The sequence below is a fragment of the Cygnus atratus genome, chromosome 21 (assembly GCF_013377495.2).
Source record: "Cygnus atratus isolate AKBS03 ecotype Queensland, Australia chromosome 21, CAtr_DNAZoo_HiC_assembly, whole genome shotgun sequence".
NCBI lineage: Eukaryota > Metazoa > Chordata > Aves > Anseriformes > Anatidae > Cygnus > Cygnus atratus.
The window spans coordinates 5,926,500-5,941,492 of record NC_066382.1 but is presented as its reverse complement, the minus strand read 5'-3'; the positions used below and the strand labels follow the sequence as shown (position 1 = coordinate 5,941,492).

Here is a 14,993-nt window from a genome sequence, read left to right as displayed (position 1 = left end):
TTAAGAAATATAATCAATGCATCTCAGTGTACAGGCACTGATGCCCAATTTTAAAGACATTACTATTAAAAATTCTTATTTTTTTTAGTTTGTAATAACAAACTTACAATAGGAACAGGGAATCCTTCCCTGTTACTTTTGAACAGACTTGGTGTGTTTTAAGTAATCCAAGATAAAGCATCTCTTTTGGCTCCAATAAAAATAAGCTGTGGAATAAAGAATACAGAATACCAAAGAAATCCAAAATTTCTTGGCAGCAGTCTTGAGTACATCAATTTCAACAGTTCCTGACAGGAAAAAGGTCCATGTAAAGTATTTTACCTTAAAATAAAAATCCCTCAGAAATTTCCAGGTGACAGTGCAGGCTTGTTCTTGCCAAGAAGTTAAGCAGTTCCGGCCTTCCTGTTGTAATTGTGCATTAATCCTGATACCACACAGAACAAAACTACATACATCTCATGGTTGTAAGATGGGACAGATTTTTGCCTTGAATTCAAACTGAGATACTTCAGTCTACACTGACTAGATGAGAAATTAGCTCTTATTCTTTAGAACATAGTTCAGAAAATGGGAAATGAAATTAAGTGGATATCTTTCAACCTCACCATAACTTCAGTATTATATCAGCATTTCCAGAAAGCCATGTTTTTTGTTTTTGTTTTTCTGTCTAACAAGGAAGAATTTCCATCTTTCTACTACAATTTTATTGTGGTGCTGTTTTTTTAAACTCCTCTTGCCTAGCTCTCCTCAGGCTTAGCTCTCTAGAGTGCAGCTTGAAGAATGCTTCCTATTGACATCAGCTACAAAGTCTACACTGCAATTAGCCCCGTCCTCCATTACTTAACACACAATTACAGTTCTTTTTAAGCTTCTCCAACCTCGCTGGAATTATCACAGCCTATGTAAGGAGTTTGGTCACTTGTTCTTCTTTTTCTGTTTCGCTCAGATCTTTTCTAGTGTCTCTTTTCCTACTTTCATGTCTTTATCATTGTTAACACAAAGAAACTTCACAGCTTTATAGTTCTTTGGCCAGCTTTTCCTGCTTGTTTTTTGTGTGTGTCTTGTTAAAAAGTTAGCTGAAAACAAAAGTTCTCTTTGTTTGGAGTAGTGCTTTATTTTTTCCCCTTAGGGCAGGGTGAAAATTTTAGTTTAAAGAAATGTTTATGATTTAGTTTCTCCTTTTTTATATTGTTATTCTAATTAATTTATTTCCTGGAACAAGGAGCTGGTTGTCACAACTTGTAATTTATTTGAATAAATAGTTAATAAATACTGACAATATATGAACTGAACTCCTTTAGAAAATATGCTGAAAGATCAGTGACCAGGCTTTTAACTTCTAGTGGGTCAGGCAAAGCGAGCAGAACGGGGTTATAAAAACAACATGGGAAGCTGAGTTTAGACTCATGGTCAGGTTACCTCATATCAGGTAAACCTCAGGAACTCAGTATGCTTTCCCATATGAGCAAAAGGTACGTCATAAAATGACTTACGGTAGTCAGAATTTAAGTAGTTTCAAGTCATGCTGCTATATGTTGTACTTGCTGCAGAGTAGAATTTGTTAATGTAGAGCTGCTGTTTAAATGACACTTGAGGTTTTAGTGGTGGATCTGAGTCTGCAACTCTTAAAACAAGTAGGATGTGAGAACACTGTTGAAATTGCAGTTTTGCAGGAAAATTAAAGAGGTTAAAATCTAACTTCATTAGGCAGCCGTAATAATTTTTGAGTTAAACTGTAATGATGGGGAAAAGTACCATGATGTTTTAGTTAGAAAACTTTATTGAAAGTAACATTTTTTCAGTTTTTTTTTTTCAGTGAGAAGTTGAGTGTTTTTGATAGGGCAGATGCTCTTCATAAAGTACTCTGAAATGGAAGGACCTGTTTTGTATAAAAAAAAACACAACATAGTAGTGATTTAAAAAAAAAATCCTATCCAGTGGTGCTTCTGGAGTTGTATTGTTTCTACAGTCAGGTGACTATACACAGTAGTTTTCGACAGACCAATTCTTTCGTAAGTTTATTATTGTGCACTGAGTTGACTGACATCTGTTGACTGACTCTGGTCTGCCAGTGTTACATTGCTTCTTTCAACAAGAAATGTTTACTTAGGTTTATTACCGAGTATGGTTTATTACTGAGTTTAGCAAATTTATCTTACTCTTGCAACAGATGATTTTGAATTGCTAGTTTTTATTGTTGTTATTGACGAAGGCATTACAAAGTTGCTGTGACATTACAGCTTCTTGATAAGATAATGTTCTGCTTCTCTACCTTCATACAACTGTGAACTCTTTTAATAAACACATATGATAAGCATAAAATAATCTTGAAAGAGTACCAGAAGGGAAAGAAGGTTCATCTCTGCACTCCCCTAACACATGCACATTCACTGAAGTGTAGGGATTCCAGTTTAAGAATCAAGTTCTGAAACAAAACATCATTTCTCAAGTTCCAAACAAAGTCAAACCCATAGTAGTTCCAGTTGAGAAAGCCTGTCCCAGACAGACACCTGTATTTCAAGAAAAGTGTAGTCTTAGTGCAAGCTAACCCTAGAAATTAAAATGCGTAGCTGCAGTTTCACTATCTGACATAGGACTCCACAGAACCTAAGACACAGTGCCCTCTATCTGGTACTGTTACTATCTCCGGCCTCCCACGAGGGCCAAAGTAGCTCCCAGCTGTTTTCTTCAGCATTTCTGGGCTGCGATAGAAGCTTCCGGAAGAGATGTTCTTGTCATTTGCCTTGAATGTGTGCCAGCTGTGCAGAGGTACTAGAACTGCTGGAGGTGAAGTGAAACAGTGCCAGGTGCTTGATCTTATTTGCGTGTTTTTATAATGATGTTTTCTAGAATGCTGATGCTTTAAATAATCTTACCGTTTGTTTGAGAGTAACTGAATAAATTAGAAAGTGTTAAATGCACTTCCTCATGCAGTCAAAATAGAAAAAATAAGTCAAACATGTTTGCATTCTTTGCCAAGTATAAATTCACCATGGATAATGTAAGACTCACACCATTTTTCTGAAAAATACTGTTATAGACTGTTTATATAATTCACAGTGTTATCCATTATCTTTTTTCCAGATAAAAAGGAAAAAATCCCATAGCCAAAAAAGGCTAAAATTCCATGAAAACCACTCTCAGAATGATGCCAGGTTACTTGAATGCCATTGTCCTCCAATCGCTTCTTGTATAACAGTCCATCATCTCTAAGCACGTCAAACTCGCAGGTCACAATATAGGATTCAGGGAGCTGGCAAATAATTGAGTCTTCAGCTAAAAGGGGGGAAAATGTTATTGCTAACAGTTCTTTGACTGCTTCATGGACTTCATGTTTGTATGAAGTGGATTTCTGCGGTATGTAGCCTCTAATTTTAAATTCATCAGGAATATTGTCAGCACTTATCCATTTTTTATATTTCCGTTTCATACTCTCAGGAACATGGCAATTTTGAAGGACATCTTCCAGAAATGATGGTTCTCTATTAAGATAACGAAAACAGAAGTAGATAGCTAGCTTCCGATACAACATGGGGACTCTAGCATTCTGCTGATAGGAAGGTAAATGAAAATCTAGCCCTTGTAGTCCTGGGTAAAGTAAGACCTGTGCACGTACTTTTGGGAGATCCCTTTTATTTACCAGTATTTGGCAAATAACCGTAGCAAAATTAGCTCCACAACTGTCACCGCTAATGATGATGAGAGCAGGATCCACGTGATACTCTTCTAAATTCCTCATAAAGTATAAGGTAGCATTGAGACAATCAAAATATTGCCCTGGATATGGGTGTTCAGGAGCCAAACGATAACTGAAATGTCAAAGACATTGTGGTTATTGTCAAAGTAATTATAAAAATTTAATTTGCATTGTTCTTGGGTGACTGGTATGGTAGTTAGGTAGGCCGTTTTATCTAAATTTTAAAGTTTATGTTTGTTTTTAACTCCATGTAGAGTGGAAACAAAGTAATGGTGTACAGCTATTTTAGAATACTTGGCCTGTAAGCACATTTCTAAATTAAATTAAAGGCTAAAGCGAGAAATGGGGAACACCATCTAAAATAGCAAATATCTCCAGCATATTTTTCAGAAATGTTTCAATTGTGAGAGCTGTGTTACCATAAATATTTCTATGTAAAAGTAGCACTTACCCAACAGAAACAACCACTGAGTTACATTTTTTGGCAATATAGCGGCATATTCTTTCAAAGGCTCCTAAAGACAAAGTTTATCAGAAATTATGTTTTAGAAAGGCAAAAAAAGTCATTGAGTACCTCAGCCTGCTCAATATCCAGGTAACCAGGTCTCCTGTTCCCTTCCCAAAAGGGCCCACAATTTCCCTAGTCATCCCTTTGTCACTGGTATACCTATAGAAGCCTTTCTTGTTGCCCTTGACATCCCTGCCAGATGTAGTTCTACCAGGGCTTGAGCTTTCCTAACTTGATCGGAGAGTTTCTCTGTATTCCTCCCCAGATATCTGTCCTTTCTTCCACCCTCTGTAGGCTAGGACGGTTCTGTAGACTTTTTGTAGGCGTTCAGTATATCTGTCTTTATCCATCTTTTCCAGCCTGAAGAGTCTTAGTCTGTTGACTTATTCTCTGTAAGGAAGCAGTTTCATCATCTACACAGCCTCTCGCTGAGTCTTTTTGGTACCATTAGATCCAGTTTGAAGTATGGGAACCCGAACTCTAAGCAGTATGCAGTATTTAAATACATCATGGATTTATTGCAGCTGCATAAAGAGGTTTCCTGTTTTGTCCTATCTTCCTTTCCTAATAAAAAATCATGGCACTTTATTTTCTTTTTGATTGCTACTGTGCACTATGTCAACATTTTCAGGCGATTTTCTAACACAATTGCAAAATCATCTTCCTGCAAAGTAGTTAGTTATTGTTTTATTTATAACGTTAGGGTGTTCTGCTCATCTGTTTGACTTCTGCTCTCCATTTCACCTACCATTTTATTACCTAATCCTCTGACATCTTAAAGGCATTCTGCACTTTTTCAGCCAGCCGCTACCTGCACTGCAGGAGTTATTATCTTACCACCTCTCACCTGCTTTTCTGTGTTTGAATAGCACTGGTTAGCACTGGTCCCAGTGCAGATCCTTATGGAAATCTCACAGGAACCTCCTGCAAGCCACCTTATTTCCACCTTGTAGTCAGTTTTTATCCAAGTAAAGGATCATCACTCAGGTGTCATGGGTGTGTAGCCTCTTTAAGAGAGTCTTTTGGAAATCAAAGTAAGTTTCCTTTATTCATATGTTCGCTGACTCATATGAAAAGCTTAAATTGATTTGTGAAGCATAGCTTCATTTTATACAAGTTGTATGGATTTTAAGGAGTAATTCATATTTATCCGTTCAACAATTCTGTTCTCATTGTAGCTTCTGCTAATTTGCCAGTTCCGGACTTCAGGCTTTCTAGTCTGCAAGTCCTTTTAAAAACGTATCATTATGTTAGTTGTTTTCCTGTTATCAAATACCAAGGGGAATTCAAGTGAAAGGTCACATGCAGGTATAGTCAATGTATAGGTATGGGTATTTTATTAAGCCATGACACATTATGATGCAGCTCCTATAATGTGCAGATTATGCAACAGCAATTGTGTTTTGAAAAACAACTGTCCAACTTTATGGTGGTTTTTTCTTCCAGTGAAAAGAATTCACTGTTCATTTAAATCATGGAGGCTTGTATCTCGAGTCCTCACCACGACCCAGACTAGCTCTAGAACTAGAAGCATCACAGCTGGTGTTAGTCTGGCCCTCCACTCAGACTACATGCTGTGCAGTGAAATGAGGGTAGAGTATTTCTGCCACAGTGCAGAATGGGACCTGAATTACTATAAGCTATTGTTTCTACATGATGCTGAACCAAGCCAAGTAGGCTCACAACCTGAGCTGTGGGGAACTGAAGTCTGTCTGACACCGTGCACGTGGAGACTTACCCTTTGAAACAGTAAAGGATTCAAAACCCACAAACTTCCTTGTATGACCCCTGGAATGAAATTCAGATTTCCATGCTAAGGTGCCTTGGCTTCCAAGCAAAGCCCACGTAGACTTTGTTGCTCAGAAAGAGATCCAGAACAGTTAAGAGGCTGAGCAGACCACTGAGACAATCAAAGAGTTGTCTCCCTTTCTGAACAAGAAATCATTTATTTTGTGCAGTAGAATCACAAGAATCAAACTCCCCCAAATTGGTTTTATTTTTAATGCTCACGTATTAAAGCATATGTATGCTTCATTTTGATTCTTTGATTCTTAAAGTAAGACAGCAAAAGCACCAGAGAAAGGACTGACACATTTCCGAAGGGTAAAGGTTTAGATTTGATTTTAGAAATAGAACTTTCTGATTTCTTACTAATGCTCCCAAATGTGCCAGCGCCTCCATGAAAATATAGTATTCCTCTTCTTTTACCAGTAGGTGGCCACTTAGGCTGATAAATCCTCAAAGGTACCTCATCTACTTTGAGATCCTTGATAAGAAGTTTTGAATCTCTGCATGGTAGTATTCCATCTAGCACAAATCGCAATAAGGTTAAATCACTGCAGACCCCTAGCTTCTGCAAAATCTTTCCCTGTTGAAAAGAAAGAATTCAGCAAATTAACATGAAAGGTTCCAACTCTCTTTAATTAAAACAATAATAATAAAAATCTCAGATTTATTTTACTGTATTGTATTTCAAGAGGTACTGGAGACAGTGCTTCAGTGGAGTTATGGTGACTATTGAGAAATCTTTGAATTGGTTTGATTGAATTGAGTGTCACTGAAGATTGCCAAAAAGTAACACAGCAAATTCCATTTTGCATAAGCAGTTGTCCTCTTACTCATTATCTATGTTTGCATGTTTCTTTTTGTGAATCTGAAAAATAATTACAAATGTATTTAAACTGAAGATATGGGGGAAAGGAGTAAAATAAGTTTTGATTTGGAAATTAGTGTCATAAGCAACTATGGGCGGCATGAAGGTGGTGAAAGAGGATTAGATGTTAAATTATAAATTGAGCTCTGCTAAAATCTATGGGAGTGTTAGGCTCATTATGTACACAAACAACAGCGGGTGCTTTTACTTCTTAAAGCTATGATGAAGAGGGCAACATTTTAGAAGGTATTTTATTATCTTTTATATTTAAGATACTATATATTTTGTAGGAAAAAATACAAAGAAAATTTAATTACCCAGAGAAGAAGTTTTTGAGGTTTAGTGGAAAAGACTAACTATATTCCAGCTGCAACATAATGTCTTAACTTTAAAATCAACCATTTTGAAGTCAATGTCAAAATACTGTGGTATTTGTAGGGGAAAATGTCCAGACTCTGAGTGGATTCAGTGGTCACTTTTAGCCCAAGGAAATTCCGGTTTTAAGACTAACATGTAGATCTAGAATGTGATGTAACACACTCACTAACAACTTTTTTTATGTTGATTCTTTTTTCCTCTCTACAAATCTGTACTAAGTTCCTATGACGCTGAAAATCCTACATGACTTAGGAGATGGAAGGAACAAGTTCCAGAATTTTTGAATCTGAAGGTCTGCCATTTTTACTTTTTTTTTTTTCTGAAATAATTAATTTCTGCTTTTGGTTTGAAAGAATTTTGTCTTTATATTATGGAGTAGATATATTGGATACATGTTACATTCATGTGAGTAAATACACACACTGACACACATGCATTTTTAAAGAATGAGAAAAACCCAAGCTTATCATTCATAAATATGCCTATATCCTACTTTCTGAACTAGCCACATAAGAAATTATATCATTTGGTTTATTTACCAGTGCTTACAGGTTTCAGGTGGGTGAATTGCTGCTGCCACTTTACTTTTTTTCCTTGCGCCATTATCTTCCAGCTCCCAAGCATCATACCAAAATAAAAAGGAAATCCCCAGTATTAAGAAAGTTAACTTACCGACATCATGGTTGTAATCATCACGGAATGGTAAAACCGAAGCTTTAGAGGTTGGTCAATTCCAGGTGGCAGTTTTGAATTGAAAAAGTCATAAAATAACCCCCCCAGAAATAGTGCTGGTATTATAACAGGAGAGATGAAAACCATTCCAATTATTGCTAAACCTGTATAGATGAATGCCATTTCACTTCCATGGAAGTGAACTCAAAAAAAACCCTGTTCTATCTAAAGCCTCGTTTTTCGAGCGGTGTCTTCACAGGAGACTAAGCACTCAGTTTATAAGCAGAAATAAGTTTATTAATGTTGCAATACTCTGATATTCTCCACCCTTCTTTGCTAATGATATTATTGGCAACACTTCCTTATACTAAAAAAAAAAAAAAAAAAGGAGGAGGGGGAAACATTTACTCTTTACAAAAGGAGAAATTTGAAATGTGTGGAATTGATCTATATCGTGTGTTCTTCACTGACATAGAGATGCCCGTCCAGGGGCCACATGAGAAGATCGTCTGTGTCTGTTTGTTCTGGGCTCATTATGGAGGGACATTGCAGCTGTCAATTTTGATGTTAGAGATGTGCAGCTGCTTGCAGTTGTCACCAAGGCGGATACTCCAAGAAGAAAAATATTCAAATCCATATTTTTTGATTTTGATTCATAGTGGAATGCACAGACCCAGTTAAGTAAGAGGACATTTGCTCGGAATATAACCTGTGATACAGTTCTGCGGAAAGATTTGCCTAATTATGTGATGTTTATTACTTTAGCTGTGAAATTTTAGCGTAGATTCAATTCTTCAGGCTGATATAGGAGTACAAGTGGTCACTGTAAAATCAGTGCTAGGCTGCGCCACTCTTAACTTACATGAAGGTCTCTCCAGGTGCAGGATGTGATATCTTTGGAGATTCAAGCCACTGCTGTTTCTGGTAAAACCTTTTCACTGATTAACCTCTAAGAATGTTATACTCAATCATGAAGTTACAGTTCCCAAACTTTTTTCTTTTCCTGGGTTTTAAAATGAAATTCCAGTCTGAAAACTGATTTCATCCTTAGTTTCATTAGCACAATATTTAAATCAAAACAATCGGGTCAGCTGACTTGCACAATTCTAGCTGGTGGAGATAAGAATGTGTGGGACAAAGCAATGTATATCTGCCCCAACATTTGTGAAATAGGCAAGCCCTCAGCTCTTCGCAGTAAGGGCTTTTCTTTGCTGAGATTTGGTGATTGGGGCCTTCTTTTACTTGTATAGTTCACCAATTTAGCAATCTAGTTGGTCTTAGTAATGTCAAGTTGTACAGTATTGAAACATATCCAGCCATCCATGGCCAATACTCATTCTAATCTAACCTTATCAACTTCTTTTTCTCTTTTTTTCTTTATCAATATCAGAACACAGATTGTAAACCAAAAGCAATTTAAAAGTATTGCCCTCCCTTTTTTGTATTGCATTTTAGAAATCTGCTAAATATCTCTCAAGGCCGCTTCATTATTTTGCTATAAGGAAGGAAAATTTTCCAATAATTTCCCTATTAATTAATTTCACCTTACCAGTAATGTCATCCAAGATGTTATGAAAGCACCAAAGAAGAAAGAGTGTTAAATAAATTAAACTTAAATAATCCTGTTGCTGCATGTTACTTTTCTATTGATGCTTGTTCATAGACGCTTCATACCTGGTCAGCCATTCCTGTACCCGCAGGTGTATGAACAGAAGTATCTGTGGTCGGTGTCAATCTCTCATAGATCATGTTGAGCAGAGGGTGCCATGTTTCTAACAGTCAGTGTGGGTTTTTTTTCCAATTATTTTGAGGTGTTCAGTTGTCAAAAAGACATGTTTTCTTCCCTTTCAGTCCAGTCGATGAAACAAGTACCTTAAATTTTTGCAGACAACACAATGTTCTTTCTGGCACTAGAGAGAAATCTATCTTGGATAAAAAGCTACTACCAGTAGCTCTTTACACTGCAGCTCTTTGCTGATGTATTGTCATACATCCATTCTTTTACTCTTTCAGTAAGCTCATTGCAAACCCCAGCTTCCCCAAATGCTTTGAATGTTTGTAAAAGAAACTGGTTTGTATTTGCTAAAGATTCAAGAGGTTCAACTAAACCTGATAGAACTAATACAGCGTGGAGTTTGGAGTTGTAATGTGTATTTCTGGACATGCATGTGATACTTTGTTCTAATAAAACATTTAACTCTTCAGAGCTCATAAAACTGATACTTTATTCATCAAATTTAGAGTTGCTGGAGATGGACAAGTTTAATATATCAGTTGGTGAGTACATAATTGACATAGTATAAATTCTTTCCAGAGAGTCTCCATTTATGCAAGAAGATAGTCACCTCTATAATTCATTTTTTTCATCATTTTTCAGCATATTTCTAATGGACATAGTAATGATGGCAAGAGAAAGGATTATAACAATCCCTACTGATAGAAATATGATCGTTGCTGGTTTGTTGTATTATGTTTTTCCTCCCTACCAGGCTTAACCTATTGATTTCTGTAAGGCCTAAATAGGTGTGCAGTCAAGGTAGAGAATGCATAAAACTCATCAATTTCACATCTGTTGTTTATCAGTGTAAGAGGCAGGCAGCTTTCAAACCAAACACCAATAAAGCCAAAAATGTCAGGGTAGCTGATGCTTATGAGTTACATGAACGTCAGGTCTTATTGTTTTTGTAATGTCTTTCCTTAAAATATTGCAAAACATTTCACTTCTGATTGTAGGCTGTGTTAGGAAACAGTTGACTATTGTGAAGCTACTATGTGTAATAGTGGAAATACTACAAGCAATAACTAAAATATGATAAAGTTGCTAGATATAATGGCTGAGGTACTGATTCAGTCACGTATAGCCAGGTTTAGTAACTAACTGGAAGTCATAAAGCTAAGAATGTAGAAAGGAAAAAAAAAAGTATTACAAGGAAAGATTAAAAGCAGAAATAAGCTGCTATGTTACCATTTTTAGTTCTTCTTGTTTGTTTGTTTGTTTGTTTTTTCAGGTACCTTTTGAAATGAAACACTCCTGTATATATAATTTACCTGGCTTTGTTTATGTGTTTATTTACTCTAGGTAATGTAGTATGACAATTAGATTCTATAATGCGATTTAACTAACTTCAGTTTCACCAAGGAGAAATCGTACTGTCCTCCAGCTCAGATTTCTGGATTTATGTAAACAAATGACTGAAAGCGTCTCAGACCTCCTCACACCTGTACACCGTACTCTTCCGATCTGGGATATGGATTTACTATGGCCTTTAGAGGGACAATAAAAAGATTTAAGAAATTATAGCTTAGTCCTCACTAAATGATACTGTTTATTAAAGGTTCTGTATAGTTACTTGATCTGTCTCTTTCTTCACTCAGCCTGCCTCCTACCTCCCTTTTGGTGTCCTCCCTCTTTGTTATCTCCATCTCCCCACCCAAATTAGTAGCCACTCCTTGTGCATTTTGCTCTCATTCATGACTGAACATCGCCTTCTATTTAGTCTGCTTTAAGTCTTTCCTTACCTTTCTTCCTCTAAGTTCTGCTGTGAAATATATCCCTTCCAAATGACTCCCGGCTTAAACACTTGCTAACAAATTCTGCAGTAAAAAGCTGTACTGTGCCAAAAATTTGAAGTAAAAATGGTAACGGGTATTATGTGTTAGCATTCAGTGATGAAAAATTCAGATTTTGTGTTGTACGATTCAGAGCAGGAACTTTTTTGAAATGATGACTCTGTGGAAGGCTTTTGTTAACGTAGAGTTCTGAAATGTGGATGAGTTCTTGGATGTGTGTGGCTCGGTGGCTGCGCAGTTCTGTTCCTCAGGATGGGTGAACTCTGCTCCACCCAGAGTCCAAATAAACTGCTCCAGAACCTCAACCTGGCATTTCATGATAGGCCACCACACCAAAATGTGTTCTTGAGTCATAAGCAGTTTGAATGTAAATGGCAGAACTGCAACAGCCTTAATTTGCTGTGGCCAGATCCAGCTGATACTTGTAACTCAGAATATTCAGGTTAGCAGGAGAGGAATGCATCGTCAGCAAGTTTGCTGCTGATGGTAATCATCAAAGATGGAACTGGGAGGTGCTGTTGACTCCCTGCAGTGACGAGAGGCTGTGCAGAGGGATCTGGCTAGATTGGAGCACTGGGCAGTCGTCAATGGCATGAAGTTCAGCAAAGGAAAACATCGCATGCTGCACCTGGGATGGAGCAGGGCCGGACACAGGTACAGACTGGGAGATGCGTGGCTGGAGGGAGCAGCCCTGCAGAAAGGGACCTGGGGGTGCTGGTGATATCAGGCGCAGCGTGAGCCAGCAGTGCGCTCTGGCAGCCAAGAGGGCAAACTGCATTTTGGGGCAACAAAGCTGGTAAAAGGGCTGGAGGGCACATCCTATAAGGAGAGGCTGAGGACACTTGGGTTGTCCGGTTTGGAGAAAAGGAGGCCACGAGGTGACCCAGTTGCTCTCTGCAGTGCCCTGAGCAGGGGAAGCACCGAGGGAGGCACTGCTCTCTGCTCCCAGGTAACTGATGGCATCAAACTGCCCAGAGCTGCGCCAGGGGAGGGTCAGGCTGTGTGTTAGGGACAATTCCGTTACCATGAGGGTGGCCAAACACTGGAACAGGCTCCCTAGAGAGGTGGCTGATGCCCAGTGCCAGCCAGTGTTCAAGAGGCATTTGGACAACTCCCTCACTGATGTGCTTTAGCTTTTGGTTAGCCCTGAAGAGGTCAGGCAGTTGGACTCGATCTTTGAAGGCCCCTTCCAACTGTTCTGTTCTGTTCCGTTCTATTCTGTTCACTATCATGATAGAGTCAATAAACACAATGAATCACTGGGGTAACGGGCAATTGGAAGACAACTGACAGGAATAAAAGAAACCATAGTTTACAGGATTCTCTCTATTTATTTCAGCAGCAGTATCCTACAGAGAATGTGCATCATAAGTAGAGAATAATATTAAATGTTTTTTTAATAATTGAATTCAAAATTTGGAGTATTTTCTAATTGCCTGCTTATTTTCCAAAATACCTGTTGTGTATTGGCTTTTAAATGGAGTAGTACAAAGAGGTAACGTAAAGATAGCAAAGCAGAAGATAATTGAAGTTGTAAAGTTCTGTAATAAACCGCTATAACTTGATTGGTTTAGAACAGGTAATTGAACTCGAAAATTAGTATGGCTTAAATCCTACTGTGTTGTTAAACCTACTGCTTTAGTATATGAAGGCATAGCAGCAGGTTCAGTAAAAATATTTAAGTCTAAAACATTCTATGACCTTTTGTAATGTCTTTCGGGTGCTCAGATTATGTGCCCAAGAGCAGAAAGCAGTTTCCCAGGTTATTCTAATAGCATTGAAATATCAATTGTATACTGACATCTGGTGGTTGGAATGGTGCACAACAATTTGCTTTCCCTTTCTTAATTTTCTTAACGTCTTTCTGTAATATATAGCCATTCAAATAGTATCCAGACCTCCCAGCTTCACAGACCTTTTCAGCATTTCACTAGTTTTCATGTCCTGACAATGTTCTGATCTGTTCCTGAATCCTCTTATTTGTGATATACTGCCTATGTGCAAAAGTCTAGAGAACAGACTAGAATGTGGCTCCTGTCCAAATTATTTAGGGTTGACACCTCTGGAGTGGACCAGTCTTGTTCACGCTCCATTACTTTGTTGAAGGAATACGTGCGCTAAGATTTTATTGTGAGTACTGAATGTTCAGAATAACCAGTTATTTTACTACTAGTCGAGTCATTAAAGAAAGAAAAGAACTATAGTGTCTTCAGCATGTCTTCTTGGGGCTTTATTACTTAAACAGTTGCCAGCCTTTTTCTTTGTCTCACTCTGACATTCTCTGTATGTATTTATTCTTCTAATACATATTCTTCTAATGTATTCTTCTATAACTTTATGGACAAATTGCCACCAATGCCAGTGAAGAACGTAAACCTCAAAATTAGTATCATTTTTGCCCATATGCAAAATAGTTCAAAATTCATTTTGAATAGCATTCAAAAGTCAGTATAACTGATATGTCTGCCTAGATATGTAGGAGATTTTTGCTATTTTGGTCATGCAAATTGTGTTAATTTTGAAAGACCATGTGGAAAAACCCTGTAAATATATATATATTTATATACTTATTTTTTAAAGACTTTGTGAGTTTAGCTAGATGGCATTCAGATTGTTCTAGCAGGCTTTATTTTCCAGCATGCTGAATATAAATAACAGAGCCATGCTGAGTATAGCAGAACATCCTTCCATTGTTTGTAAGGTATCTTATTCCACCTGAAGACTTCCCGTACATAATTGTATTCAGCATTCTTTGCTTTTGATTATAGTTTAAATAAGCCAGTAGTGGGCAGAAGATGTATGCAATAATGTCAGATAAAGAGCTTATTATTTTTAAATTATAGAGCTAGAAATTTCTCTGACAAGAACAAAAGTAGTTCATAGTGTGGGCAGTGTTTCGGGTATTCATTTAATCAAAGATAGTCAGAAGTTTTGACTGTAAGTGAAATTACATCCTACCCATGCTTCCATTTCTGCATGGAAATGCAGTATGTCTCCAACATACTGAAGAATTCATGATATTAGTGTCTAATAGCATGAGAAATTATTGTAATGCAGGATATAAGAGTATAATAAAAACAGAGAGGAAACAATTATAGTGTGAAACATTCACCTCAGGAGAACAGTGTCATTAAAATGTTTACTGACATCTCTTGGCAATACTCACATTTCTAATATCAAAATATGAAATAAATAGAATGCAACAAGTATATTTACATCACGGTGACATTTTTATTCGAGGATGTCTTCCATCTCAGGTATTCATTATCAATTACGAATCCTTAACACAGATCTAAGTTAAATGCCAAATCCTATGTGCAAACTGTTTTTTATCAAAATGCATGTAAAATGTAGATATAAAATATTTTATGTAATTATTTGTGTTGATTATATATCAAGGAATATCAACTTTTATATGTGGAAATAGATAGAACTTTGTCATGAAAAACATTTAAAATTTTAAATAAGTATACTCTGATTGGAAGTGTGTTTAGTCCTGTTTGCTAGTTGTTTTT

The 14,993-nt window shown here is 37.1% G+C and overlaps 1 protein-coding gene across 1 annotated transcript; it reads right to left on the bottom strand.

The window, feature by feature from the left end:
• Window positions 1-3,034: 3,034 nt before the first annotated feature.
• On the bottom strand, window positions 3,035-8,091 carry LOC118253237 (arylacetamide deacetylase-like 4). The gene is made up of 4 exons (XM_035557387.2): window positions 7,909-8,091; window positions 6,357-6,573; window positions 4,149-4,212; window positions 3,035-3,809 (listed from the first exon to the last, which is right to left on the bottom strand). The coding sequence occupies exons 1-4, from the start codon at window positions 8,089-8,091 to the stop codon at window positions 3,035-3,037; spliced, it is 1,239 nt and encodes a 412-aa protein (XP_035413280.2).
• Between the last annotated feature and the right edge of the window lie 6,902 nt (window positions 8,092-14,993).